The sequence below is a fragment of the Pelodiscus sinensis genome, chromosome 4 (assembly GCF_049634645.1).
Source record: "Pelodiscus sinensis isolate JC-2024 chromosome 4, ASM4963464v1, whole genome shotgun sequence".
Classification (NCBI taxonomy): domain Eukaryota; kingdom Metazoa; phylum Chordata; order Testudines; family Trionychidae; genus Pelodiscus; species Pelodiscus sinensis.
In genome coordinates, this window is record NC_134714.1 from 75,300,653 (window position 1) to 75,327,012 (window position 26,360).

General features: G+C 40.0%; 1 protein-coding gene across 1 annotated transcript in view; it reads left to right on the forward strand.

Annotated features, from left to right (window-relative positions):
* Positions 1-26,360, forward strand: part of EHF (ETS homologous factor) — a 41,755-nt gene that overhangs the window by 6,054 nt on the left and 9,341 nt on the right. The window contains exons 2-6 of the mRNA XM_006124454.4: positions 14,750-14,849; positions 19,555-19,800; positions 22,196-22,255; positions 24,337-24,405; positions 24,497-24,565. Of these exons, the coding sequence (XP_006124516.1) occupies positions 14,753-14,849; positions 19,555-19,800; positions 22,196-22,255; positions 24,337-24,405; positions 24,497-24,565 (541 nt within the window). The 5' untranslated portion in view covers positions 14,750-14,752. The remainder of the gene's footprint in view (positions 1-14,749; positions 14,850-19,554; positions 19,801-22,195; positions 22,256-24,336; positions 24,406-24,496; positions 24,566-26,360) is intronic.

The window sequence follows — 26,360 nt, forward strand, 5'->3', positions numbered from 1 at the left end:
TAATATCTGTAATCCATAAAGGAAGTGGAAAGTCCCTGCTCATTATGCAGGGTATACACACAGTGCTGTGTGATCACTCCTGGGCTGTTTGCTGTGATGATCAGCCCAGATGCAATCAGAAAAGGCTCTGAGGCTAGAAATGTTTGCACTCTTGTACAGTCTAAAGATTCATAAGCTATTTGAAAAGTTATCTTGTTTGAGTGAGAAAAAGATCATTTTTCTGGTTTTAGATCTTGCCTCACACGTCTCCACACTTGACATTCAGTAAGGCTGTGTCTACATTGGCATCCCCTTCCGGAAAAGAGATGCTAATGAGACACTTCGGAATTGCAAATCCGCGGGGGATTTAAATATCCCCCGCGGCATTTGCATTTACATGGCTGCTGCTTTATTCCTGCTCGGGGTTTTTGCCGGAGAAAAGTGCCAGTGTAGACGCGATTCTCCGGAATTTAAGCCCTTTTCCGGAGGATCCCTTATTCCTACTTTCAAGATCTAAAACCAGAAAAATGATCTTTTTCTCACTCAAACAAGATAACTTTCCTTTCAAGTAGGAATAAGGGATCCTCCGGAAAAGGGCTTAAATTCCGGAGAATCGCGTCTACACTGGCGCTTTTCTCCGGCAAAAACCCCCAGCCGGAAAAAAGCGGCAGCCATGTAAATGCAAATGCCGCGGGGGATATTTAAATCCCCCGCGGATTTGCAATTCCGACTCATCTCATTAGCATCCCTTTTCCAGAAAGGGATGCCAATGTAGACGTAGCCCAAGTGATTATATTATATCATTGTATAATTACTTTCCTGTTTAACAAAGCCTTGTAAAATTGGCTAAAGATGTTGTAGTTGGAAAATCAGTGACTAGGTGCATAACATGATTATCTTTCCCAAATTGCTCTAATGATTTTTACTAAAACTCATAATTACCCTTTCACAACAGTATGAAAGGAGCCTGCCTTTTGTATCTCTGTGATGAATTATCAAAGGATATCTGTTTCTGCAATTGATTAATAGACTGGAATGACTGCGAAGGAGTCTTACTGGTATATCAGGAACTGGGGCATATTAGTGGAATATTTTCATCTTCTGCAACACCCATATTCTGCTACAGATATTACTCATAACATTTGCAAGGCATCAAATGAAAAAAATATCAATTAATGTTCAAAATTCCCACCAAACTCCTTCAGCACAAAAGCAAGATGGTTGTAAAATTCTGAATGGGTCTGGGTCTCTGGATACACTATTTATCATTAAAAAAACCAAAACAACTGATCAAACTCAGGATGTCCAGAGTGAAGACAGATACCATTCATCCTTAGTAACTTGTAACTTTTTTTTTGGCTAATCTGAATGAATCATTTATGAGCCTCTTAAAAAGTGCTTAGCTAATCATTTTGCAATGTAGTTTGCTAGTATGAGTGAGTGATTCATGTTGATCGCTAATGGAAGAATGGATATAAGAACTCTTACCATTACCAGGAGCAATAGAAAGGGTGTTTTACTTAGGTGATTCAAGACCACAGTTCTGGACCCAGCTTCCTAGTTGAAAAGGATTTATAGAATCGTTTCTGCAGCACGTAGCTTTACTATACAGAATTACCCAAGAAAACATTTTATTCTAATACCTCATGTTGGTAGCAGGTATCTTTAGAGGTGTAACAGCAAATGGAGCATAAATTAGCTCTTGAGCTTTTCTAGGTAGTGGCTGCCTGTTTTCAGGATCACTGCTAGGTCAATGGCAGCGTGTTCTGATGAAGCAATACTTTTATTCTGAGTTTGATTAGTTGAGTTATCATTTAGCACCCTGCTCGGCATGGGATGGCTTTGAGGTGTAGCATGATGTGAATGCCAGTTTGACCTGGTGTTTTGTGTAGAGAGCATTCCATCCCTCCCTATCTGTAATTTCAGTTAATCTTGCTACATAAAGCATAATCTTCCTGACTCACTTCCATACAGCAACTTTAGCGCAGTGCACAGGGCATTGGAATGGGAGTAATGTGCCCTAAATTCTTTAAGTTTTGCTTCTGAGCTCCTGTGTAACTTTAAGCAAGGTGCTTTGCCTCCATGCTTCAGCATCACCATGTGTAATGATAGTTACCTTCCTTGGTGACATCCTTCATGTGGTTATGGAATAGTATTCAAAAAAGTCCCTTATTCCTTAAGAGCTCAATGTTCATGCTCTTGGTGTGTCACCATTTCATTCGTTCTCCAGCCTACAAAAAGGAACCTTCAGGATGTAGGCTTCCAAATGCCAGTGGATTTCAATGGAACTTGGGTGCGTAATACCCTGGGGTTCTTCTGAAAAGGAACGGCTAGGTTTTTTTAATGTAAAAAGCAAGATGAAAATAGCCCTGCTCTTTTGAAAACAAATCCCTCAACATTTCAGGTCTTTATCCATCTTGAAGAAGCAAGAAAAAGGCTGCAAGTTCAATCCGTTCCCTTTTCTGGCCACTTTTAAGTTAATTTTGGCTCATTTGAACTTTTCTTGGGTTTTGGCCGATAGAAAAGTACAGTGCCAAAGATCTGATTATAGCACTTCCCTTGAAGTGGGGCTATTCTGTAGCTAAGGCCTATTATGAAGCAGTAGGGAGTTCATTCCAGAACTTAAAGCATACATTTATATGAAAACTAATAGGAAAAGCTCTATTGTCAAACCGGCCCAGGCTGTTGAGGCAGATGCCTTGCTATGCTCTTTTGTTTATATTCCAGCAAATCAAAGCTGACCTGTAGTGTTATCGGAGTAGAGCAGCAGGTGCAAAAAAATAACCCTGCTGCCAACTCAAACGAAAGGGTAGGGCTAATACCCTCTGGGAGGTATAGTGAAGATAACAGAAAGCCATGCCAGCAACTGAATTAACGGCTCTATTTATGGTGGGTTTTGTCTTAACCTGCGCCCAATTCTTTGCCATATAAATACTGCATTGTACTGTTTAATGCAGCCAGTGGTGAAAGAAATGGAAACAGGATGGGGAGCTCACATAGCACCAGTTGAGGGGTGGGGGGAACTGTGTGGGAAAACTGTGGGGGGTGGGTGGGTGGAGGAAGGGAACCAGCTCTCTATTTTTTTGCAGAAGGTAGAGAGCTGCTCTTGCTTCCCAATCCCCCTTTCCTTATCCTCAGAAGGAACCACATAGCCAGACTTTTTAAGAGAATGTTTCTGGCTGGGCTTGACTAATGCTGGTGGATACATGAGCTTTTCATTGTGGCATTAAGCGACAGACCTGAACTGAGCAGATACAGTACCACGCTGTCTCAAGGGAGCTCTAGCACATTGTGGCTCAGGGAAGCACAATGGCTCCTGAAGTTGTCAGCCACAGGGTGTGTGTGCTCCGGCTGGTGCACCCCATGGGATGTGGATGCATACACCTCTGTGCAGTCAGGAGGTGTGATGCCAGAGCTACACTGCTGACTCCTCTTTGTGGTGTGTCTTGCTCTTTACATTGACTGGAAAAAATAACACGAGGAACTGACAAAGGCACAGCTGGGTTCCAAACAGCCATGTTGACTAAAGATATACAAGCATGCCAGACCTTCCTACCCACATACTGCTGCTCTGATTGGTTGCCGGCAGCTTCTAGAATAGTGATGGCCAAATTTTTCCTGAGGTGCCCCCACTTTTTAACAGTAAAGGAATCTGTTGGCAGCCCTCCCCCATGCTATTACAGCAGTTGGCTCATCAAAGGATCTTGGGATGCAGGTGGAGCTGGGGGCAAAAATGAGGATCCAGGTGGAGCTAGAAAGAGAGGGGAAGCTGCCGGGGCAGGGTGTTTGGGAGGGGGTTCCAAATTGGGGCAGAAGGTTCGGTGTGTGGGCTCTAACTGGGCAGTGCTTATGTCAGATGGCTTCTGGTCTGTGGCACAGCAGGCTAAGACAGGCTCCTGTCTGTCCTGGCTCTGCACTGCTCCCGGAAGGGGCCAGAATATTCCTGCAGCCTCTACGCAGTGGTGTGGCCAGGCAGACCTGCACAGTGCATGTTGCCCATGTCTGTAGGCACCACCCCCACAGCTCTGATTGACTGCAGTTCCCAGCCAATGGGAACCGTGGAGCTGGTGGTTGGCCCTAGGGACATTCTGGCCACTTTCAGGAGCTTGCTTTATCCATACTGTGCTGCTGAATGGACGGCCTGGTCGCTGCCAGGATCCCTTTTCAATCAAGTATTTTAACTGAAAACAAATGGCTGACAAGTCTAAATGGTGGGTGAGGATGGAGATAGGAGCTGAGCTGCCTCTGGGGTCAGAACTGTGGCTATGGGTGAGGCTGTGGGCAGGGCTAGAGAGGAGCTGGGGCACAGCACAATGTAGGAGGTGCTCCCTTCCCACTCCTTAATGGGGGGGAGGGCTAGCCTGGCCCCCACCACATCTCCCAAATGTTCCTCCATGTCCCCCTAGGGAGGGGCACCGCACAGTCTGGGGACCATTCTTCTAGAACACGAGTACCTTTAGAATGCTTTCAGACTGAAGGGATACTACCCTGTTCCTACATACTTACCCTGCTGTACACAGTGCAGGGACCGTAACTGAGACGAGGCTTTGAGCCAGCAGAAACTCAGAGATATAATCTAGACCTCTAGTGAGGATGGAGAATTGCAAGTTGAGAGAGAGTCCTACAAATTGGTTAGATCTACTGCCCCACTCTTCCCTTTTCTCATTCTCTCTAATTCTGACTTAGCAATGAACCCAGCAAAAAAACCAAACCAAGCTAAAACAAACCCACAACCTCCAAACAGAAATTCTTATGGAAATGGACACTTCTAAAAGAAAGCAAAACAAACAAGAAAACCCCAAATTCATCCTCCTTTTATTTTTGGTTGGTGGGAGGGGAGGGGGGCATCATATCAGTAGTTTTACTACAGAAAATAAAGCTGACTTCACAGGAAAGAGAAGTAGTGGTACTGATGGTTAAAATGTATTTTCCTGTAGAATACCATTCATCAGTTGCACTGGTTTTTTAAAGGTTTTAGCTGGCTGTTACGGGAAAGGCACATACAAATAATTTGTCTTGCTAGCAAGCAGAGCATCAATGAATGGTTCTAAGACCCTTCAGGAATAATAAAATATAATCATCTTCAGCACTGGTTAGTTACTCAGTAGCTGTGCAGGAAACTTTAGCAATAGAGAAATAAGACAAGGCCCTTTCTCCCCTACAGACTTACACTTTAAACAGACAATACAATGACACACTCACCAAAATCACAGAGAGCAGAAAGACATAAGAAGAAAGAGGAGAAGATTTAGCACATAATTGTTAATTTTTGTTAGCAAACCCTTTTCTATCTAATTACAATCATGTGGCTTGACATGTTTCTAAGATTGTTTAGGGGAGATTTTTTTGCTCATTTTTATATTAGTTATGCAAAGAGGGGTTTAAAGAAGAAGAGGAACATTAGTAAGTTCACAGGAAGAGAGAGGATATTCCAGGTAGATATGAGAGCTGTGGAGTTGCAGTGGGAGAAAGAGACTAAAGGGAAAATGGCTTCCCCTATTGTATAACCCATTCTATATCATTAAGACCAGATTGATACACCTGTGTGAAACTACTAAAAATTCCAGGAACATGGTTGACCAAAATTGTCATCAAGTTTATCCTGAAACAATATGGGGGCCACAGGTGCCTGTGGAAGTCCTGCATTCCAGCAACATTTATTTTTCCCTGCCTTTCTAGAGTTGCTCAAAATTATGCTATGTGAATATTTTTTGTGTGGACAATTTTTTTTTAACAGAAGTGGAAGTTTTCACAAAAAGTGCCCATTTGGGGAAACATATAAATGAAAATGAAAAAAAAAAAAACATCCCTGACATTTTTCCACAAGAAATAAAATCCTTTCCTAATTCACAGAGCTCCTTCTCTAGTGGAGGACACTGTCCCTTTCAAATGTGGAACAAACAACGTCTTTCATGCTATTAGAAAGCTGTGAAGTTGGAAAGAAGAGATAATATCTGAGCAACAAGTGAGAAAGAAACGTGGATTCTAAACACTAGACCATTGCTATGCAGCAGGTTGCAGAACACTATTCCCATCCACCAAAGTAACATTATCACTGGGGGAACGTAGAGGTAAACACTTCAATACTAGTGCCAGGCCTCTCTCATCTTTGCGGGTTAAGGGCTATATCCTACTGCCTCATACACATACCCTCTGAGAAATCCCTGTCAAGGGAAGTATTTCTATTTTCTTCTGATTTAGAATTTAAACAGCTCTTTTGACTAACTATACTAACATCTTGAGCTTTGAGGCCCATTCATATGAAGTGTATGGACTGTGAAAATGGAAAAGAAAAAAATCAGCACATTGGACCATGAAGAAGTAATCAAGTAACTTTTCCCTTGCTCTATTAATAAAAGCACATCTAGACTTGCTTTTGCTTTTGAAAGAAGATATGCAAATTTGGTGCTAATTTGCATATCTTCTTCCGATCGCTTTTTCAAAAGAGGTTCTTTCAAAAAAGAAAGTACCTAGACATAGTTCTTTCGAGGAAAAAAAAACCTTTCGGAAAAATCATTCTTCCTAAAAAAATGAGGTTTACACGTTTCTTTCGACAAAGGGTTTTTTTCCTCAAAAGACCCACCTCTAGACTACTTTATTTTTCGAAATAACCTCTTTTGAAAAAGTGATCTGAAGAAGATATGCAAATTCACACTAAATTTGCGTCTCTTCTTTTGAAAGTTAAGGGCATGTCTAGGCTTGCTTTCAAGTGAAACTCATGCTGACTCAGAAAAAGGAGACTGAAGCATAGTTTTGGTAGCGGGACCCAAAGCAAAACCTTAGCACATAGGAAAAGTGGACTTGGATCCGAACTTTCCAGCGCAGGCTCATCTTAGTTAAAACTCCCATGCAAGAATTTAGCATCCCTTTGGACATGTTGAAACAACTATCACCTACAGTTAGAGAAGTTGCCTCATACCCCCTCCCAGGAGTTGGATTTGTATGTTTGCTGGAACTATTTTTATTACTGATTTGCTGTGTTTACTGATTTGCACTGTGCTGCAGTGTAAACATATTTAATGTTCCCCTTCTATTTGTGTAGATTTTGTTGTTTTAAAGCTTACCAGCATGTATAAATTTAATACACACAAAGCTAAAAACAAAAACACCATAAGTCCTCCTCTCACATAAGGCAGCCAAGGCTAAATGTTGAAAGAGGTCCCAACTTAGCCTTTGAAAACACCCACTGGTTTTGTTGCACACACAAACTTGGTTTCGTGCACACAAACAGCAACTGTACACATCAAAGAGGTAGGTAAAGGTCTGACAATAGGATTATTGTATGCACTTGCACACACGAAAATATAGGGGGAAAATTCTGTACAAGAAATGCTGCTATACAACAAACTGTGGGTGCATGTCCAAGGGGATGCCCATCTCATAACCCTCCTTGCAGGCCAAACATGGCTCTAGTGAGATCTTCCTCAGTTTCCCCTTAACTCAGGGCCCTTTCAAAGTTCCACACAGTCCATTCCAGACAAATACTCTACCTTCCAGGGTTCAATTTATTTCATCCACAAAAGTCTTTCAAAAGAAAACTCAGATTTACAAAGTCTTAAACCCTGTTCCAAGTTGTCCGGGGGCTTACCCTGCCTTCAAAGTTCCAGCACTCTTCTGTACCATTTCTAAGCTGGGCACAGCTCTTCTGTTTTCCTGCTCACCTAACTCTTCTTGCCTGGAGTTCAGCCTTCTCCACTGGTACCTTCCTCTCCCACCCCACTCAGGTGCTTGCAGGAACCTTCTTACTCCTTGCAGTGTCAACACACTTGCAGCCATTGCTCCTTTGTAAGGCCTAGGTGCCTTCCCTTAATTCCTACTGAGCAACAAGTAACCAGTGCAGTTACACTGGATGCTTTAAGTGTTCAATCACCCTGTGGCAGTGCAGTTTTAGAATCATTTTAGTAAATCTGATTCAATATAAAAAATAATTCCCTGAACATTACATTTCTCAACTCTCATTTTGAGTGTATCTATTACTGTAGTCCACGGTCATATCAAATGTAATCAGTACATAAGCATCTTTGGACTGAGTATGTTACATAAGTAATAGTATTTTGCCCTTCCATGTTATTTTTCACTAAAGGACATCAAATAACCTTGGATGTAGGTGCTAGGAATCATATGGATTAAAATGGAAAATACCTGCTGAGATTGATTTATCAGGAAAGCAGAAGCTCAGGGTCATGTACAAACATGAACTCAAAATTATACTCCTAATTTATGCATGTAATTACGGTAAATGCATATGTGAAATAGGTTATTGCATGCAAAACTCCTAATTAGTTATTTGCATGCACAAATATCCAATGTGTTCATATAAATACAATACTCATGTGTGCAAATTAGGCCTTCTTGCTTTTGTGTATGAGATGCTGGGCTTCTGAAGTTTTGAAAAGCAGAGCCACATGGTCACAAAGTCCATGTTCTGACTCTTAGAAACAGTTTGCAAATGCAAAATTCAGTCTCTCCTTAGGCAGCAGTAATTTCAGCTATATTGGTATCTAAGGATTTGATTAAACTGCTAAATCCAGTACTTAGATGACTAAATTGCCCTACCTCTGCTGTTACTTTCTTATACGTTTAACATAGAGTTCCAGGTTACTTTCTTATGCATTTAAGTACAACCCCCTTGTAGTTCAGCCATGATAGTAAATGGAGAACAAACCTATAGACATCAGCTCTCAAATGAAGTGAATGAGAGGCTTCTTCCCCTTGGCCAAGGCAAGAAGAGCTGCCCTGAGCTAAAAGCAGGGGTGCTTGATCAATTTGTATAGTAGGGGTGCTCTAATCCAGCTTGAATGAAACTGTAACTCTGTATACCACTTCAAGACAGGAGGTGCTGCAGCACCCCCAGCCCTAAATTCCAGCATCTATAGTTAGAAACCACTTTTAGTCTTTGTATAGCTTGAAACATCTCAATTTTATAGATAACAGTTTCCTAATTTAAAAAGTACTATAGCCAGCACTGAGGAATACCATATTAGACCTAGTCATAGCAGACAGAATACCTGACCACAGAAGTAAATGTTATGATTGGTAGGATAGATGTCATCATGAGGTGATTACATTTATAATGTGCAAGCAGAATGAAGTCCATAATAGTATTACAGGTACTTGATGCTTTAATTTCACAAAGCTGAAAACACTCATGAGCCAAATCAGCTGAGAGGAAGAGTTTAAAAACAGAAAAATGTGAATAATTGGGAAACACTTAAGAATCCCTTATTTCATATCCCAAAAACCACGCTCTCACAACTGAGGAAAAAGGCTGTGCTGATTAAAAATGTAACCTGTTGTGAAAAATTAAACAGCAAATAGAAGAAAGGGAAAGTTGATTTTACTGACTATAAGTCTCTAGATTATAGGGGAGGAAGTTAGGAATGGTAGAAAATTAGTAAGAGAACCGAGGGACACAAGCATAAATCTATAGCCAGAAGAGTTAAGGACAATAAGAAGGGTTTTTAAAAAGCATATTAGGGACAAAAAGAATCCTGACAATGGTATTGGTTCATTGTTAAATGGAAGTGATAGAATTGTCAGTAATAATGCAACAAACAAACAAAAAACAGATGGGACCAGTAATATTTCTGCTCTATATTTGGGGAAAGCATGTAATACGGTATCATATAATGACACCATTCTTTCCATTCCACTAATATCTCTGGTGAATATTAAACACAAGTTACTAAAATTAGGCATTTTACATCAAGTAGCCAAATAACTTGCCTTTTAGAGTTTTAAAAGAGCTGGCTACAGAGATTGCTTAACCATTCATTTTGGTTTTCAATGAGTCTTGGAGCACTGGGGAAGTTTCAGAAGACTAGAAGAAAGCTAGTATTGTGCTAATATTTAAAAGGGTAAATGGAATGACCCACATAATTATAGGTTTGTTAACCTGATATTTACCTTGGGCAAGGTATTGGAGCAGGTGATACAGGACTCAATTAATAACAAACTAAAGGAGAATAATATAAATTATGCAAACCAGAATGTGTTTATGGAAAATAAATCCTGTCAAGCTAACTTGACATATATTTTACAAGTTTAGTTGATAACAGTAATAGTCTTGATGTAATATGCTTACACTTCTGTAAGGTGTTTGACTTAGTGCCACACAACATTTCGTATAAAAAACTAGAGTGATATAAAATTAACATAGCACATATTCAGCTGATTAAAAACTGGCTAACTGGTAGGTTTCACGATGTAACTGTAAATGGAGAATTATCACTGAGTTTGTTCCCAGTAGGGAGTAGGGTCTCATAGGAACTTATTTGTGACCCTACATTATTTAACATCTTTAACAATGACCTGAAAGGAAACAAAATAATCACTGATAAAGTTTGCAGATGACAGAAAAATTGAACGAGTGGTAAATAATGAAGAGAACAGGTAATTCAGAGTGATCTGGAATGCTAGGTAAACTGGGCACAAGCAAACCATATGCACTTTAATATGACTAAGTGAAAGTGTATACACCTGGGAACAAATAATGCAGAACATAGGACTTGACCCTGGGAAACTGTGACTCTGAAAAAAGATTTGGAGGTGGTGAATAATCAGCTGAATATGAGCGCTCAGTGGAACACTGTGGCCACATGCTCTCCTTGGATTCATAAAGAAGGGAATCTCAAGTAGGAGTAGAGAGGTTATTTTATTATTGTTAGCACTGATGTGACTGCTGCTGGAGTACTCTGTCTCGTTCTGAAGCTCATAGTTCAAGAAAGCCATTGATAAATTGGAGAGGGTTCAGAGAAGAGCCACAAGAACCATTGAAGGATGAGAAAACATGCTATATAGCGATAGACTCAAGGAGCTGAATCTATTTAGTTTAACAAAGAGATGATTAAGGGGTGACTGGCTTACAGTTGATAAGTACCTGCATGGGAAACAATATTTAAAAGGGCTAAGGCAGGAAATTGCAGCTAGATAAATTCAGACTGGAAATGAGAGACATTTTTGGCAGTGAGTTTAATTAGCCCTTGAAACAATTTACCAAAGGTTTGATGGGATCTCCATCATGGACAGTTTTAAAATCAAGATTGGATGCTTTTCTAAAAGCTATGAAACATGTCGGGGAAATTCTATGTGCTGTGCTATACAGAAGAACAGAGTAGATGATCGCTGTGATCCCTTCTCACCCTAAAATCTATGAATAGTTTACAGGAAGAGTCATAATGTAATAGTTTCAGTCAATTTTGCTTGGTTTGTTTTTCCCTTATGCACAGGGCACATGGTTAAACAGAAAGCTGTGTGCCTCCTTCCCCTCAGGGTTCCATACTTTTTGATACCTGCTGTTTGCACACAAATTGCGTGGTTTACTCTGACTTATCTCAGCCTTGCAACTCTCCCAGCCCTACAATAAAAGTTGAGACCCACCACATGGATTAGAATAATTTGAAAATTGCTCAAGTTTTTTTCCATGTGCATTATCGATTACACCAAAACATGAACATCCCTGACAAAATTAGGTCCAAACTTGTGAGGGGAATTCACTGTATCTGTAGATTTGTAGGATCAAAATGTGAATATGGAGATCAGAGTCATTCAGATTCAGAACACAGCTGTAGTATAATGAAGTAATTTGAATATAGCATGCTGTACAAAACTCAGTGGTTCTTTGTAAATGTGTTTTTTTCTGAAATGCTGGATCTTCTCCATAGCCAGGGAATCACTGGTTAATGCTAAATTACAAGAATCAGCCTGGAGTGGTGATATGGTCAAGAAAGAAAAGGAGAATTTTTCAAACTAATTCATTTAGTGCCAAGTGCTGAAGTTGGGACGCAGTGAAAACACTGAAGCCAATAGGACGTGTGATGAAATCCTTAGGCTTTGGCCCTTAGACAGCACCTGATCCTCATTTTGTGAGTGAAACCACTATTCTGAATCCAAACAACAGAAACTTCGGGAGAGTTTGGATTAGGTTAGAATCCTGACCCTTATCTCTTCAGCCTATCTCCAATGTTCTTTCCCACATATAATAGTATTCTCTAGACAATGTGGGAAAGGTGATGTAGTTATTTTGTTTGGAGCAAAAGGTACAATTGTGTGGGTAATTTGAAAAACAAAATGCTTGCCCATCTGCATACTGTATAATCTGCTTTACACAAATTCTGGTGCTTCTGCCTCAACACTAGTAAAATATGTGGTGCTGTAATGAGGTCTAATGTTGCTCATACTTAATTCACACAATATTTCATACATAATAAAAAAATAAGATGACAGAGAATGATGCAGTTGTTACTCAATTGAGCTATGTAACGATGTAAATGAATGAATGCACAGCATGCACCACATAAACCTTAAAAGGCACTCCAGATTTTCAATGTTACATAAATTGAAATATTGCATGGGTGGCAAATTGTTTTAAAGTAAATTTAATTAAAAGAAAATCTTTCATGACATCTTCCCCCGAGGGTAGCACATAACTTGGCACTGGTGTGTCTTGAGCACCTGAAGCCCAAACATGTCCTCACTTACTCTATGCCTGTTGACTTCAGTGAAGCTGCATGGGGACAGAAATATACTCAACGATTTGGCATAGCTACAATATCAGAAGTGCACTACTCTAATCATGTAGATGTTCAAGATGTAAAGTTTTCTTTATGCAGGATAAAGTCTCATGTGTGAATGGTTATGGAACTCCAGATTCACAGGAAACAGAAATGGAAAGCAATTATTAAATCGTTCAGGGTCTAATACAGAAGCCCATTATTCCTACAAAGGAGGTGCTTTAAAGACCTCACTTCAGTGTAGGATTGTTCTCTATCTTATATTTCCAAAGATGCTGGTATTTAATGAAAATACAGCAATATTGTATAGTGTGTGTGTGTGTGTGTGTGTGTGTGTGTGTGTGTGTATATATATATATATATATATATATATATATAATGTTCTTATTGCTTCTTTATTGTGTGTATATTGGTAATTTTCTAATAAGGATTATTTACTACAGATAATGGGGTGGAAGGAATATCTACCCATGTGGTCCTTGTTTAATTATTCAGAGGCAGACAGTATTCAGCTATGATTATTTCAGAGAGACCTCTTTCAACCTTTAGAAATGGCTATAACTATAAACTTGTCTTTAACAAAATAATGGGCCCTATCATGCTCCTAATAAAATAAATTGGAGTTTTGCCATTGCTTTCCATAGGAATTGGGCCACAATCAGTGGTGTTATCTTGTGCAATTTACCCACCGTTGAGATACTGTGAAGTGTGCTGGACTTTCAATGTTTAGTTTCATGCTTCAATTATTTATAATTCAAAACTGCAGTTCACTTAATCATAGTCACATGCCCATGTGACTTTTAAAATTATACTTCTAAAAGATAATGGGGCTCTGATATCAGAAGACAATGTAGGTTAACAACTCAGACCATATTAAACATATATTTAACTAACTTGATATAAATCAGCTGCCTTTATAAATCTTTAACATGCCACTTTAAAATTCCTCCAAAACATTACAGTATATATGTTTATGAAACAAACTTTTATACTTGCATCTTCCAGACTGAGCTATATAATGTACCACATTGAGGACTCATATCAGTGGGGAATTTCCTTTTATTCACCAAGTGTTTTGAGAAGCATGTTTTTATGTTGTTACAAAGTGAGCATTGAACAAAAAATGTATAGTAGACATGGAAGAGGCTGTTTTGTGTAACTGTTAAAGACTAGACTAATTTTTTTTTTAAAAAAAAGACTGTGCGACTCCTTAAAATGGGGAGAGGTATTTTTAAGTACAGGCAGTCCCCGGGTTACATGGATCCAACTTACATCGGATCCCTACTTACAAATGGGGTGAGGCAACCCTGCACTAGCTGCTTCCCCCCAGCAGACCAGGGAGACGCGAAGCTAGCGCCCCCCCCCCCCCCCCCAGCAGACTAGGGAGACGCGGAGCGGCTTTTCTCAGCAGACACCTCAGCTTGAGAATAAAGGACTGAGGGAAGTGAGGTGTGGGAGAATAAAACTGAGCTCTGGAGAAATGTTTGGCTAGAGTTTCCCCTACAATATGTACCAGTTCCGACTTACATTCAGATTCAACTTAAGAACAAACCTACAGTCCCTATCTTGTACGTAACCCGGGGACTGCCTGTAACTCTCTGTCCACCTTTCTTTCCACATATCTATAATGAGTGTTGATTTAGTTTTCATGAGTTTATAAACTGGATTCTGAGTTTGCTTTGATCTGAATTTTATAGTCCGGGACATCAGTCAGAGAACAGTGGCTTTAAAACACTACCATCGTAGGCCAGACAGAACCTGTACCAATGTGACAAAAAGGATTCATTTACTATTACTCATAGGGCTTTATGAATGAAGGGTTTCCTAATCGTTATCCTGAAATCCAAAATAAAATAGAAAATTAGTTTTTTTTAAACTTCAGCAGTCAGTTTACCTTGTGAAATTCTGTTTAAATAAAAAATAAATTACTTTGTATTTCACTTCACAAAGGTTGGAGCTCTTCCAGCACTGCTCTGTCAGAAGTCATGCATTTTAATTCTGCCCCATTCTTGATCAGAGATTATTCATTTATGGATGGGTGGCTGTAAAAACTTGCCTCATGCATATGAAAACAGTAGCATTTACCACAAGGAGATTTCATTACCGCCGAAAAGAGTTGTGGCAATATGTTTCTTAGCCGGGATGTGTCTTCTACCAATGGACTTGGCAGTGCTCACTTAGCTCTCAATGGAATTTTTTGCCGCTTGCCTTGTGACATGTACACTGCTAGCTAAGCAAGCTGTTCAATTCACTTACAGATCATGATTTTAGAAGGAACTGACAGAATGAGTATCAATTCCAGCAGCAATCTACTCCACCAGCAGCCTTCCTGGACAGATGGATATCCTACATGTAATGGTAGGAGTAATTCAATAATCGTGTACTGTCTGTATTGTGCAAAGTGTATGTGGGGGGTATTATTTCTTTAATCATGCATAGGTATGATTTTGCACTATCCAACCTCCTTTATGCTTTATGAGAAATTTACCAGGAAAATGGAGTACCTACAAATGATCGTAATTTGTGGTTTATTACTGTTTTTTTCTTAATGCGAGTAGAGTGTTGGTGAAAAGTGCTGGATTGACAGCCCTAAAGTTACCTCTCAATAAAAAAACATACAACATGGACAGTGGCAGTGCAAGCTTCACACACACATTCCTCAAACATTATTCTATAAGCTTGAACTACGTGGCAGGGACCCCTTCTAAGACAAGAGAAGGGAATTCAGTTTTCCTGCTCTTTATTTGCCTTCTCTCAGCTCTGACTTGGAGGGGTTTTGCCAGAGATGGGGATTTTTTGTGATGTGGAAATTTGTTCAATTCACAGTGGACAGAGATGTTCAGTCCCATTTTCCATAGGCCACAAACAGCCATCAATGGTGAGGGCATTGGGTTAGTGCCACCCAAAGCTCTAGCTTAAGTAGTGATTTAGAGCTGAAGGTCTTGTACCATTATTTTCTGAATTCTGAATGATGCGCCTGTATATTAGAACAGTTCACCTATATATTATGTTAGACGCACCTTTTAAGACCTTTCCCTCCTACCCAATACGTCACAATGTCAGCAGTGAACCTTAAAATCAAGCTAGGCAAATACCCAATATCATAAACTTATCACGGTCTTGTAAGAAGCTATCGCCAAACACGCAGTGAAGGTTTCCTCATTCCGCACTAAAATGAGCTGTTTCTTTTCACTGTGATATTCCTAAATACCTTAGAATATCATAAAAGTGCCTGGATAAGCACACTGGGTTGCCTTTCATTTTGTCCACAAAAATTCCTGGTGAAAGCCGTGGTTTGGTTGAGAAGCACTAGTTTCAGTTTACACAGGATTTTGCCATCCTATATGAGTGAGTTTTATTTTCAGAGATTTTTACCTTTGCAATCATTCAGGATCACTTGCAGTTTTAAATTCACATTAAGTCTGAAATGCCAAATAAACTTGTATCATCCTGTCTGCAATTCCCTCCACATGCTAATTCTCCTCTCTCAACAAGAGCCCCCCCTTTAACCTTTGAAGTCCGGTTTGCAAACTGGTGGCCTGCAAATGTTCTCACTCCCTTTCGAAGGCTGCAGGACACAGGTCAACTACCTTTCTCTGTTTCTTCAGAGGGTGCAACCAGTAGCTCCTAAATCCTATCACTATTTTCTGGAGCTTTCTACATACTAAGTAAGCCCCCCACAATCCTGTAACTGCAGGCAGCAAATGATTCTGCACCAACTTGTAATTTGTTCTTGGAATTCCCTAGGTAGGGAGACTAGATAATTGTATTACTAACACTTCTTACAATCACTTCGGATATTCTTGTTTTTGGCTAGTATATGCAATACTGGATCAGGGCCCAGGATGGAAGACTCAGTAAAGCTGGATCCTGACAATTTCTTGACTTGCAGGGCAAGAGCTTGAAAATTCCCCCTGCACCTCTACTCCTCCGCCAGATATAAAGCTGGAATTTTAAAACGTGGATGATGTTTCAGATTATAAAGATTTGAATTTCAAATGTTAGGAAAAAAACCCACTTAATTTCCCTCTTTTGTTTCTGACCATCTCCAGAGTCCAGCACTGAAATATGTAGGCACTCAGTAGGGTCAGGGTGAACTTTTATTAAGAGGGAACAAGGGGACTTTCTGGCAAATTTAATAATGGTAACTAACACATAAGCCTTATCTGATTAACAAGTTGCCTTTATATAGTGCTGCTTTGCTTAGCCCACACAGAGCTTTTTCACTAATGCAGCTAAGTGGTGTTGCTTTGGTCACTTTTTGTATGTGAAAACATCAGTGTCCCAAGCCATCATTTTGTGGACTTCAAAATTAGGATTCTCATTCTCTGCTACAGGTTGAACCTCTCTAGTCCAGCCCCCTCGGCACCTGACCGGGGCCAAACCAGAGAATTTGCCAAACCTTGGGAGGTCAGTATAGTCTAACACCATTACCATCGCTTCCGCTGCTGACTGGGCTCTTATAAGACATTTAGGGGTGAATTAGAGTTAAATAACAGCACCGAACACTGAAAGCAAGGACTAGTGGCTGTAAACAAACATTATGGGATCATGGGAAACTTGGCCACACTTATATAAAGTGGACATTTGGCTAACTAAAATCATGCCAGACCACAGATGTTGCTGGACTAGAGAGTGCTGGACTAGAAAGGTTCAACCTATATTATCAACAATTTATCTGGTTTTGTGGTAAAATTCTGATAAAGTAAAAAAAGTGCATTTTGCTTACCTTTAGGTAGAAATAGAGTTTTATTATTTTGAAACTGGCAAAATTGCACACACACACCCTTTTGGGATTTTTTTTCACCAAATAGAATTGATTCTTGTCACACAAAGAGACTGGAAAGGTAGAGTGTGTTCTTTTTTATATTTTAGCTTTAGATTTTAAGATTTTGGGAGCAAGGTTCTTGATCTCCTCTGTGCATGCAAGGTATCTAGCACACTCTTGGTGTTAAATAAAAATATAAATAGTAATGTTTAATTAAGCAGCAAGAATATTGAATCAATGTTGTATATAGTGCCACATTTTCAAAGACAGAAATAAACAAATTCATAGTAGGGGTCACTGTGATCACGTAGTCTTCCCTCACATATGTCACAGGCCACAGAATTTCATAAATTAGTTGCTGCTTTAAGCCCATATCTTGTAGATGATTTAGAGCAATCTGGCCTTTCCTTATGGTCCCCACCCTGCCCTGCTAAAACCTTGTTTTATATTCTAGTCGTAGCTCACCTTGCCTGCTAAAACTCACACCTCCTTGGCATCCCTACTTCTCAGATTTTTGCAACTTCAATGTTCAAATTATTGCTGCTAAATTCATTGTTCTCTCTTATTGCTCTGACCATATGATCTCTCTCCTTGCATCTCGCTTTTGGTTTCCTGCTCCTTGCTGCATCAAATTCAGCTTCCCTAACCTCATTTCAAAGGCTCTGAAAATTCTCACCCTTCTCTGCATCTATTCTTATTTTCCATTACTTCCTCTGTGTCCTTTCCAATAATAGTGTGTTATTTTTTCTCAGATTTTACCTCATGAGTTTTTTCATATTGCCCACTATGTCTGGAACTCTCATTGTCCTTGTTTTGCAACTCTCTCTCTCTCTCTTTTACTTCAAATTCAACCCCAGCTCTTCAAGCAGCAACCCGGCTTTTGTTCTTTCCCTCATGAATAATCCCAGAACATCATTCCGTCTCTTGCCCTCTGTGTTCATCCCGCTTACTCAAGTTATAAACTCTTTAAGGCAGGGAACATGTCCCTTTCTCAGGGCCAGACTCTGATATCTTTACTCACTGAATAGCCCTTGACTCTGTGACTAGTTTCAGGTACAGAAGAATTTACTGGTCAAAAGTTTGTGTGTGTCTGTATAAAGTGCTGTGTACATTTATAACATTGTATGCATATTATTAGTGTTAATATCTGTTACTATAAATTAATATATAGTCAATATGCCACCTCTACATTGTTCACACTAACTTTTGCACACACAAATTCAGGTTGGCCATATATATGAATTACACCTTTCAACCTGGCAAATGTAGAAATCATGTTAGAAGTTGTCATTCATTAAATTATTTTGCATTCCTGTCCTTCTGCTGGAGATTAGAGAGCTCAGGAATGGTCAATCAGTACAGGATTGTTGATCTTCTCCCCCAATCACATGCAGTACCCCCAAGCAATTGTCTGTGGTGCTTGTGCTCACCTTGGAAAATCAGGACATCTAATTACCCTATTGGTAGGCTCAAAACCTTTGCACACATACAGATTCTAGCATTTGTAATGCAAATGATTGTCATGAAACTACATGACGACGGCTGTTCTAGAAGATTTGACCAACTAAGAAAGAATTTAGATATTCAGTAAAACAAATTAGGTAGCATTGTTTATTAAGAAACCTCTTTGAGGGCTCTCCAAACACAAGACACGAGTTATTTCTTTGCCTTCACTAGGCTGCCAGCTCTGTTATACAGCTGATGAGTGGTTATATATGATAGAATTTGCTATGTAATAATATAGCTTCAAATATATTTATTTTATCATTATTGGGACAAATGCTAAAGTTCACACTCAGCGTTTAATTAGTCCTTATTGAAGCCAAACTCCCACTGATTTCAAAAGGACTTTTGCCCAAACAAGAACTTCAGAATTTGGCCCAGCATTATTATACATACTTGAAAGTTGCCTTTTACATGTGGGTGTCAGTACATCTTTGCTGTAATATTTTTTCCACCTGTGGAACCGCCCACCCAAGAATTCCAACGCCTGTTACAGACTTGACTTAATTAATTCCCACAACACCCATAACCTTGGTTAGTTTGAATCTCTTCATTTTCAAATTTGGGAATCTGAGATAAAGAGCATTGCAGTGACTTGCTCAAGGACAATCAATAAGATGGTGTTAAGGACTGGGAAGAGAATTTAGATTTGCTGGCTTCCAGGGATGTGCTTAAGCAGTCATCCATGTTTTCTTTCCTGCACACAACACATAGCCACTCTGTGCTCGGGGTTACTGTTATGTTAACAGATAGAGTGAGTACATATGAGTACATAACATTTGTCCTTCCCAGTGTCTGGCAGTTTCTATGGAACTCAGTGGGCTGAGATACACCCTCAATACTGGACCAAGTACCATGTGTGGGAGTGGCTACAGCATTTCCTGGATACCAACCAGCTGGATGCCAACTGCATACCTTTCCAGGACTTTGACATCGATGGTGAACACCTGTGCAGCATGACTTTGCATGAATTCACCCAGGCAGCTGGAACAGCTGGTCAACTTCTTTACAGCAACCTTCAGCACTTAAAATGGAATGGTAAATATACAGTAGTGGATAGGATGGACAGGACAGGACTGCAGAATTCTGGGTTGATATAAGCCTAAGGCCACTGATGTTTCTCAACCTTACAGTGATTGAAGCTTTGCTTGTGAGGGGCTTAAGAGATTTCCAGGAGTGGAACTTAATTGCTGCAATGCTCCTAAGAGACACAGGATTGATACTCCTGGTTACCCCCACTTTACTAAGCTCTTACCTGGTCTCAAAGACATTAGTCAAGTTAGCAATATTGGGGAAAAAGACCATGAAAAAAGATGGGATGTTTTATCAGCGAAGACAAAGTTTTTTTTTTTATTAACAAGTAGCTCACGCTCTTATATTGAAGAAAGGCGCTCTGTAAGCTACCGGTACTCAGGAGATTCGTGGGTGTGCAGAAATGTAGAACTTCCCTTCATGCTAACGATTCTGCCAAAATGTATGTGTGGCACACATTGATCCACTAATGCTTGCCTGCACTTAAAAACTTGTTCCTTTCCTCCTCCATTTTAAAGTTTCTCACAGTTGCAGGCACCAGTCAATAATTAATCAGGCCATAAGACAGCGGCTTAAAAGAAACCGCTGCACATTTGAATAGTGTTCACTTATTAGAAAGAACTTATTTCTCTCACCCAGACGTGAGTTAGAACAGATCACTGCTAAAATATAAAATTATTCCTTATCTCACATTGCCCATACACATGTATTTTCTGTGTCCTGTATTGGTACCTATATCTTTCTTTCTCCAAAGGAATGTATTTCTTTGAGGCCTCATGTAGTAAGAAGGTAACTCATTCTGTTGAATGACTGAAGCAGATGTATGCAAGGTAATTGCAGATGTGTTGGTCCCAGGACATTAGCGAGACAAGGTGGGTGAGGTAATATTTTCACTGGACCCAGCTCCATTGGTGAGGGAAAGATACACCCACTCAAAGCAGCACCAGTCCCTTCAAGAACAACAGGTGCAAAACCTGCAGATATATCTCCATTTTGCAATAATCAACACCTCCCACAATATACCTTTCAAATGCCATGACTCCTACACATTCCATACCACAACATATGATGTATCTCATCCAGTCCACTAACTGCCCCACTAACAACTAGATGGGTGAAACCAGACAGTTACTACACTTGAATGAAATCACACAGGGAAATGATAAAAGACAAAACAAAACAAAGAACCCTATCACAAAGTGCTCATACTATACATGACTTATGAGTCTTCCTCTGCAAAGAAAACCTGAGCAATATTTTCAAAAGATGATCTTAAGGTAATAAGCAGCCCACTGGCCGGATACAGTTGCCAGAGTTAGCCCCTGGCAGGCCACTGGTACCATATTTACCTGTGCATCTGCAGTACAGCTGCTTGTAGCTCCCGTTACCTGTGTTTTGCTGTTCTTGGCCAATGGGAGCTGCAGGAAGTGGTGCAGACTGGAATACCACTTCCTGCAGGTCCCATTGGCCAGGAATGGTGAACCATGGCCTATAGGAGCTGCAAGCACCCATCCCTGAAGATGCACGGGTAAATATAGCACCGGCAGCCCTCTAGGGCCTAACCCTGGTAAATCGCATCCGGTCTGCAGGCCGTTTATTGCCCATCCCTGGCTTAGGAGCTTAACTTCATAATTCTAGTAAATATGAAAAATTATTAACTGAATGGAGACACTGGATTTATGGCTTATTACAATGATCTGTAGCCTATTAATCCTTTTTTGTCCTATGATTGCTCAGGTGTTAATGGGCCAATCTATCTTTTGACTGGTCCCTTAGAATAAGTGCTAATTACTTTTGCCAAACAATTTGCTCCACCTTGCATTTAGCTGTGATACTGAGAGTACCTTTCTCAGAGATGAAGATGAGCTCTGTGTGACTCAAAAGCTTGTCTCTCTCACCAACAGAAGTTGGTCCAATAAAAGATATTATCTCACCCATCTTGTCTCGGAAATAGACATAGTAAGGTAAAAATGACTCTTCCTTCCTTCTGTCCATTTATCTGACTCTTCTCATTTCCAGCGAGAGCATAGTAATTTAGCTGATTCACACTAAGAAGTTAAATGAGGAGTTCACAGGGTGTGGGTAGAGGGTGTTTATGTGTGTCACCTCATGTTTTTTCAAAATAAGCCCTTTGGTATCGATCCCTACTTGAAGCCTTATCTTTCCTCTGTGTGCCGTGTGCCTAATTACACATAGAATCATAGGGTTAGAAGAGACCTCAGGGGGTCATCAAAGCAAGGCCAACCCCAACTAAATCATTTCAACCAGGATTTTGTCAAGCCTGGTCTTAAAAACCTCTAAGATTCCACCACCTCCCTAGGCAACCCATTCTAGTGATTCCTCCTAGTGAAAAGATTTTCCTAATATCCAAACATTCCTTCTTCCATGCAATCTTTTGCAGGTCAGTGTGGCAGTGAAGTGTACCCATCACATAATGTCGTTGTTAAAACAGAACAAACAGGTAAGTAATAGCAATTGTGATGGTGTTTCAGGTAACTTGACTTTACCCTGGGTATCAATGATCAAGGAAAATTGCTACTAAGATAAAGTTCATGGTGGATATTTTAGCAAGTCTGTTTTCTAGAGAAGGGGGTATTACATAATGGAGATTAAATAAAAACTGAGCTTTCTAAAATGTCAGTAATTGTCTTTACTGAGTCTCTGACGTCTAACATGGTACCAGAGACACTAGAGTAGATGTGGTCACTTAGGAGACCTCTAAAATGTCACCTAACCCGTGTCGTCATCACCCTTCTCAACAATTGGAGGCTTGGTTTCATGGTTAAAAAGAATTACAATGGAACAACACAAAATCAAGCTCAAGCCTTCTCCTCAAACTTGGGTATTTTCAAGGTTCCTGTCCAAAAATGGCTCAACCCACACCCCAGATCTTGTCTATCCATAGCCAAGGTGCTGGGTGTGCTGCTTTCTCAAGGATAGGAGAACTTGATTTGGGTAGATACAAGCGCCCATATGAAGGATAGAAATGACATTGGTGTGTCCAAAGGGGAATCTTATCTGGCCCTATTAAGACAAGGGAGGTTGCCTCAATGTGGATGCTGGCACTGCTGTAAGTGTAGGCCAAATAATCCTCCCAAGCCTTAGCTGGATACGGTTTGTTTGTAGAGACAAGAGTGGATGGATCAGATGTCCAAAAAGGAAGAGGATGTGTGCTACTGTAAGAACATGGGCTTTGGATGCCCCAAAATGCAGCTATAGGTTTGGATGTCTGCTATTGTAAATTCCCATGTCATAAATCAGGGGTGGGGAACTTCAGGCCCGGGGGGCAGGATGTGGCCCCCAGCTTGCCTGGACCTGGACCCCGAGGTATGGGGGTTCCCCAGCACTGGGGAGTCCATGGTGGTGTTCCAGCCCCCTGCCCCCCCTCCCCCACTGCCACATCGTGGGTCTGGAGCACACAAAGTCCACTAGCCTGGGCCCTCCTAAGTTCTTGTGTGCAAAGGGAATGTGGGGAATGTCTTTCTCCTTCTCACTCGGGGGCTTTATTATAATTTTTTATTTATTTATTTTTGCTTCTCACGTGCAGCCTCTAACTGATTTTTCTGTAGGTCAGTGGCTTCCGACCCAAAAAAAGTTAATGCAGCCAAACAAGATGATTTAGTGACTCATTTTCAGTTTCTAATTGCATTATTAAATTAAAACAATAAATAAATTCCAAATCTGAGTCTTATACCTCATTGCTTTTGATTTGGAAAGACAAAGAAAGACAAATGTAACATATCTGGCATTAAAAGTTGTAATGTAAAAAGCATCTTGATTTCAATAGTTGTTGACAAGAAAATCAAATGTATGAAGGTAACGAGTATGCTATTATAAATCTCCAATTAATTTTCTGTGTACTGTAAGGAGAACGATGAGTCTAAGGATGGCTTTAAAATTCTTCTATATCCATGTGTTGTTCAGTTTGTGCTGAATAAGATGTTCTTTAGGTTAAGAATATATGTAACTTGAGCAATGGCCCCTTAATATGTGCCTACATAGAAATTCTGAGTTGGTATCTAATAACATAAAATGGGATTTACATAGAAGATGTAACTTTCAGTTATATCATGTTTTTAACCAAATGGAGATTTGGTTTTAGTGAGGGATTTTGGGCACCACCATAATACAAATAAAGAATAAATCTTCATTTCTTCAGTTCTACTAGAATGCTGAATTGTTGAGGACACAATAATTTCTCTAGCAACAAAGTACAATCTTACAAACTTCATTACTGCTCAGGCAGGAAGAGATAATATCCCTCTGGATCACACAAGCTGAAATATTACCTGAAAAAATATTAAGAAAATACAGGCCCAAGAAAAAGCATTTTTTTAAAATAAATATTTTGTATTAATTAATTTTTCCCAGTGTACAAATGGTGAGGGGGAGTATAATAGTCTATGGTGTAGCATCTTCCCTAGTCTTTTATTTTTCACATTTCTCTTATTCTTACTGGATTTATGTCTCATTGTTACTTGCTTCACTCCTGGATAATATTGTTTTACTGACACAGACTTTCATTTTGGTCCCTATCTTCAGATCCATCCATAATGGCCTCCTGGAAAGAAGAGAATTATTTGTATGACAGAGGTTATGGTAGTACAGTAGGTAACTAACATCACAATGTTTTAAGCATTTATGAAGTGTTTTACTGTGGTGAGAGGATGTTAATGTTAATTTTTTTATTTTTAATCCCCAGAGTTATTGGACAATAAAACTTTCTGTCGTGCACAGATTTCCACAAATTCTACCAGTCACCAGCCTCTTGGTAAGAAGCACTTGTATTACTGATCATTTGTCTCACCTGCCCTAGAATTATGGCTCTATAAAAGTCTTCTGCTGCAGGTCTATTGTAGGTATCAGCTAATTTTAAACCAAGCAATATTAGCTTTTTTAGTGATCCTAACTAAATCGTTATTTAAAAGGATCACTGCTCTCCTCTCTCTGTCAAGAAAAAAAAGAAAAAAAGAACGTCAAATAATCTGCAACCTCAGGGTCACTCCCCATATCTTTCCAAGTGACTAACTCAAAGTGGACGAGACAGTGTTCGAAAGATAAGATGCCCCTAGCCTGTCACAACCTGTTGTGCAGTGTGGCTGTGCATAGCTAAAGGACTGCCTCATCCCTTCTCAGAAGTGCACTTCAGTGGTGAGCAAATTTGTTCATATGCAGGTATCAATGGCCAGATTTGGTGTTACACCAGTACAGAGCAGCCAGAGGGCAGGTATAAATCTTTCCTACTTCTACCAGCACAGAGTAGAGGGTGTTCCCAACAGTTTTCCCACAACTTTAGTGGATCCCCAGTCCAGCCTATAGTACCTCTGCAAATCACGTAGATAGTGTGTCATCTAATCCTTTGATGGCCTCTTTGTACCCCCTGAACAGCATAAAAAGGACATAGCAGGAATATAATCTGTCTTTTTGTAGGCAGGGGAAGTAGTGGGTAAGTGACAGACGCATAGGGAGTAGAGAGAGGAAAAGCAGAAGTGTGTGGTGGGTGGACACATGAAAATGTGGCAAGTATGATTCAGAGTATGGTGTCTTAGTGACAGCTGTGGGCAGAAAGTGAGGAAAGAGGGGAAGAGAGAAATGATGGTAAGAGAAGAGAAGAGACTGGCGAATAGGTAGAAGGGAAAGAAGAGATAAGGAAAGAGAAAGATAAGAAGAAAAAGTCAAAATCAACAGGAAGCATGAACACTTGAAAGAACATGGAGAAGGAGGAGAGAAAACACAGGGAAAGAAAAAGGCAAAAGAGAAAATAATCCAAAGAGAAACAAATTCTGTAAAAGAATTGAAAGGAAAAAAAATTAGGGGTTGTTAGGGGGAGGGAGGAAAAGAAAGGTAAAAGAACAGGATGTGGGAAGTGAAAAAAATGCAGTGTGACTGCATCCCCCTCCATTGTCTTTGCAGCTCCCCACTGAGACTCATGCTGTATGCTAATTTATTTGCCTACTGAGCCCCCATCCTTAAACTCATCTGGCACAATTAAAGGCCATACCAATAACAGTATCTGTATGTGCATGCTCAGTGTGGCCATTACCTACAAGCACAGCAAGGCTTGCCAAGGTGACGTGTGGTTTAAACAAAAGCATTCAGCAATAAATGTTAAAAAAACGCCCACCAAACTCAATTACTTTTTCTCCTGCCAACGCCCATTCTCATAAAATGGCTGCCAGCTCTCTGTCTGACACTGCTGGGAATCAGCAAGATTCTTGGCTTGGTGTGTTTATACACTGACTTGTTGTGCCTAGAGCTAGGGTGGCATGTCCAGGGCACAGCCTGTTGTAAAAACTAAATTTGTATATCCCGTAAAGAGGTAGCTCACTCCTGAATCATATGTAAATAATGTGAAATCTTTTGTCATAAGTTTTGCAAGGCAGCTTTGCTGAAATGGCATCATAATTCTTTTAATCTGTCAAGCCTCAGCCTTCTAATTGTGTGTGCTCAGAAAAGGGTTCCATAGAAGAGTAAAGGCAGATGGGAGGCTGTTTACATAAGTGTAATAAGGAAAATATATCAGTGAGTAAAAGGCAACTGACTCTTATTGAATAAATTACCAGCTA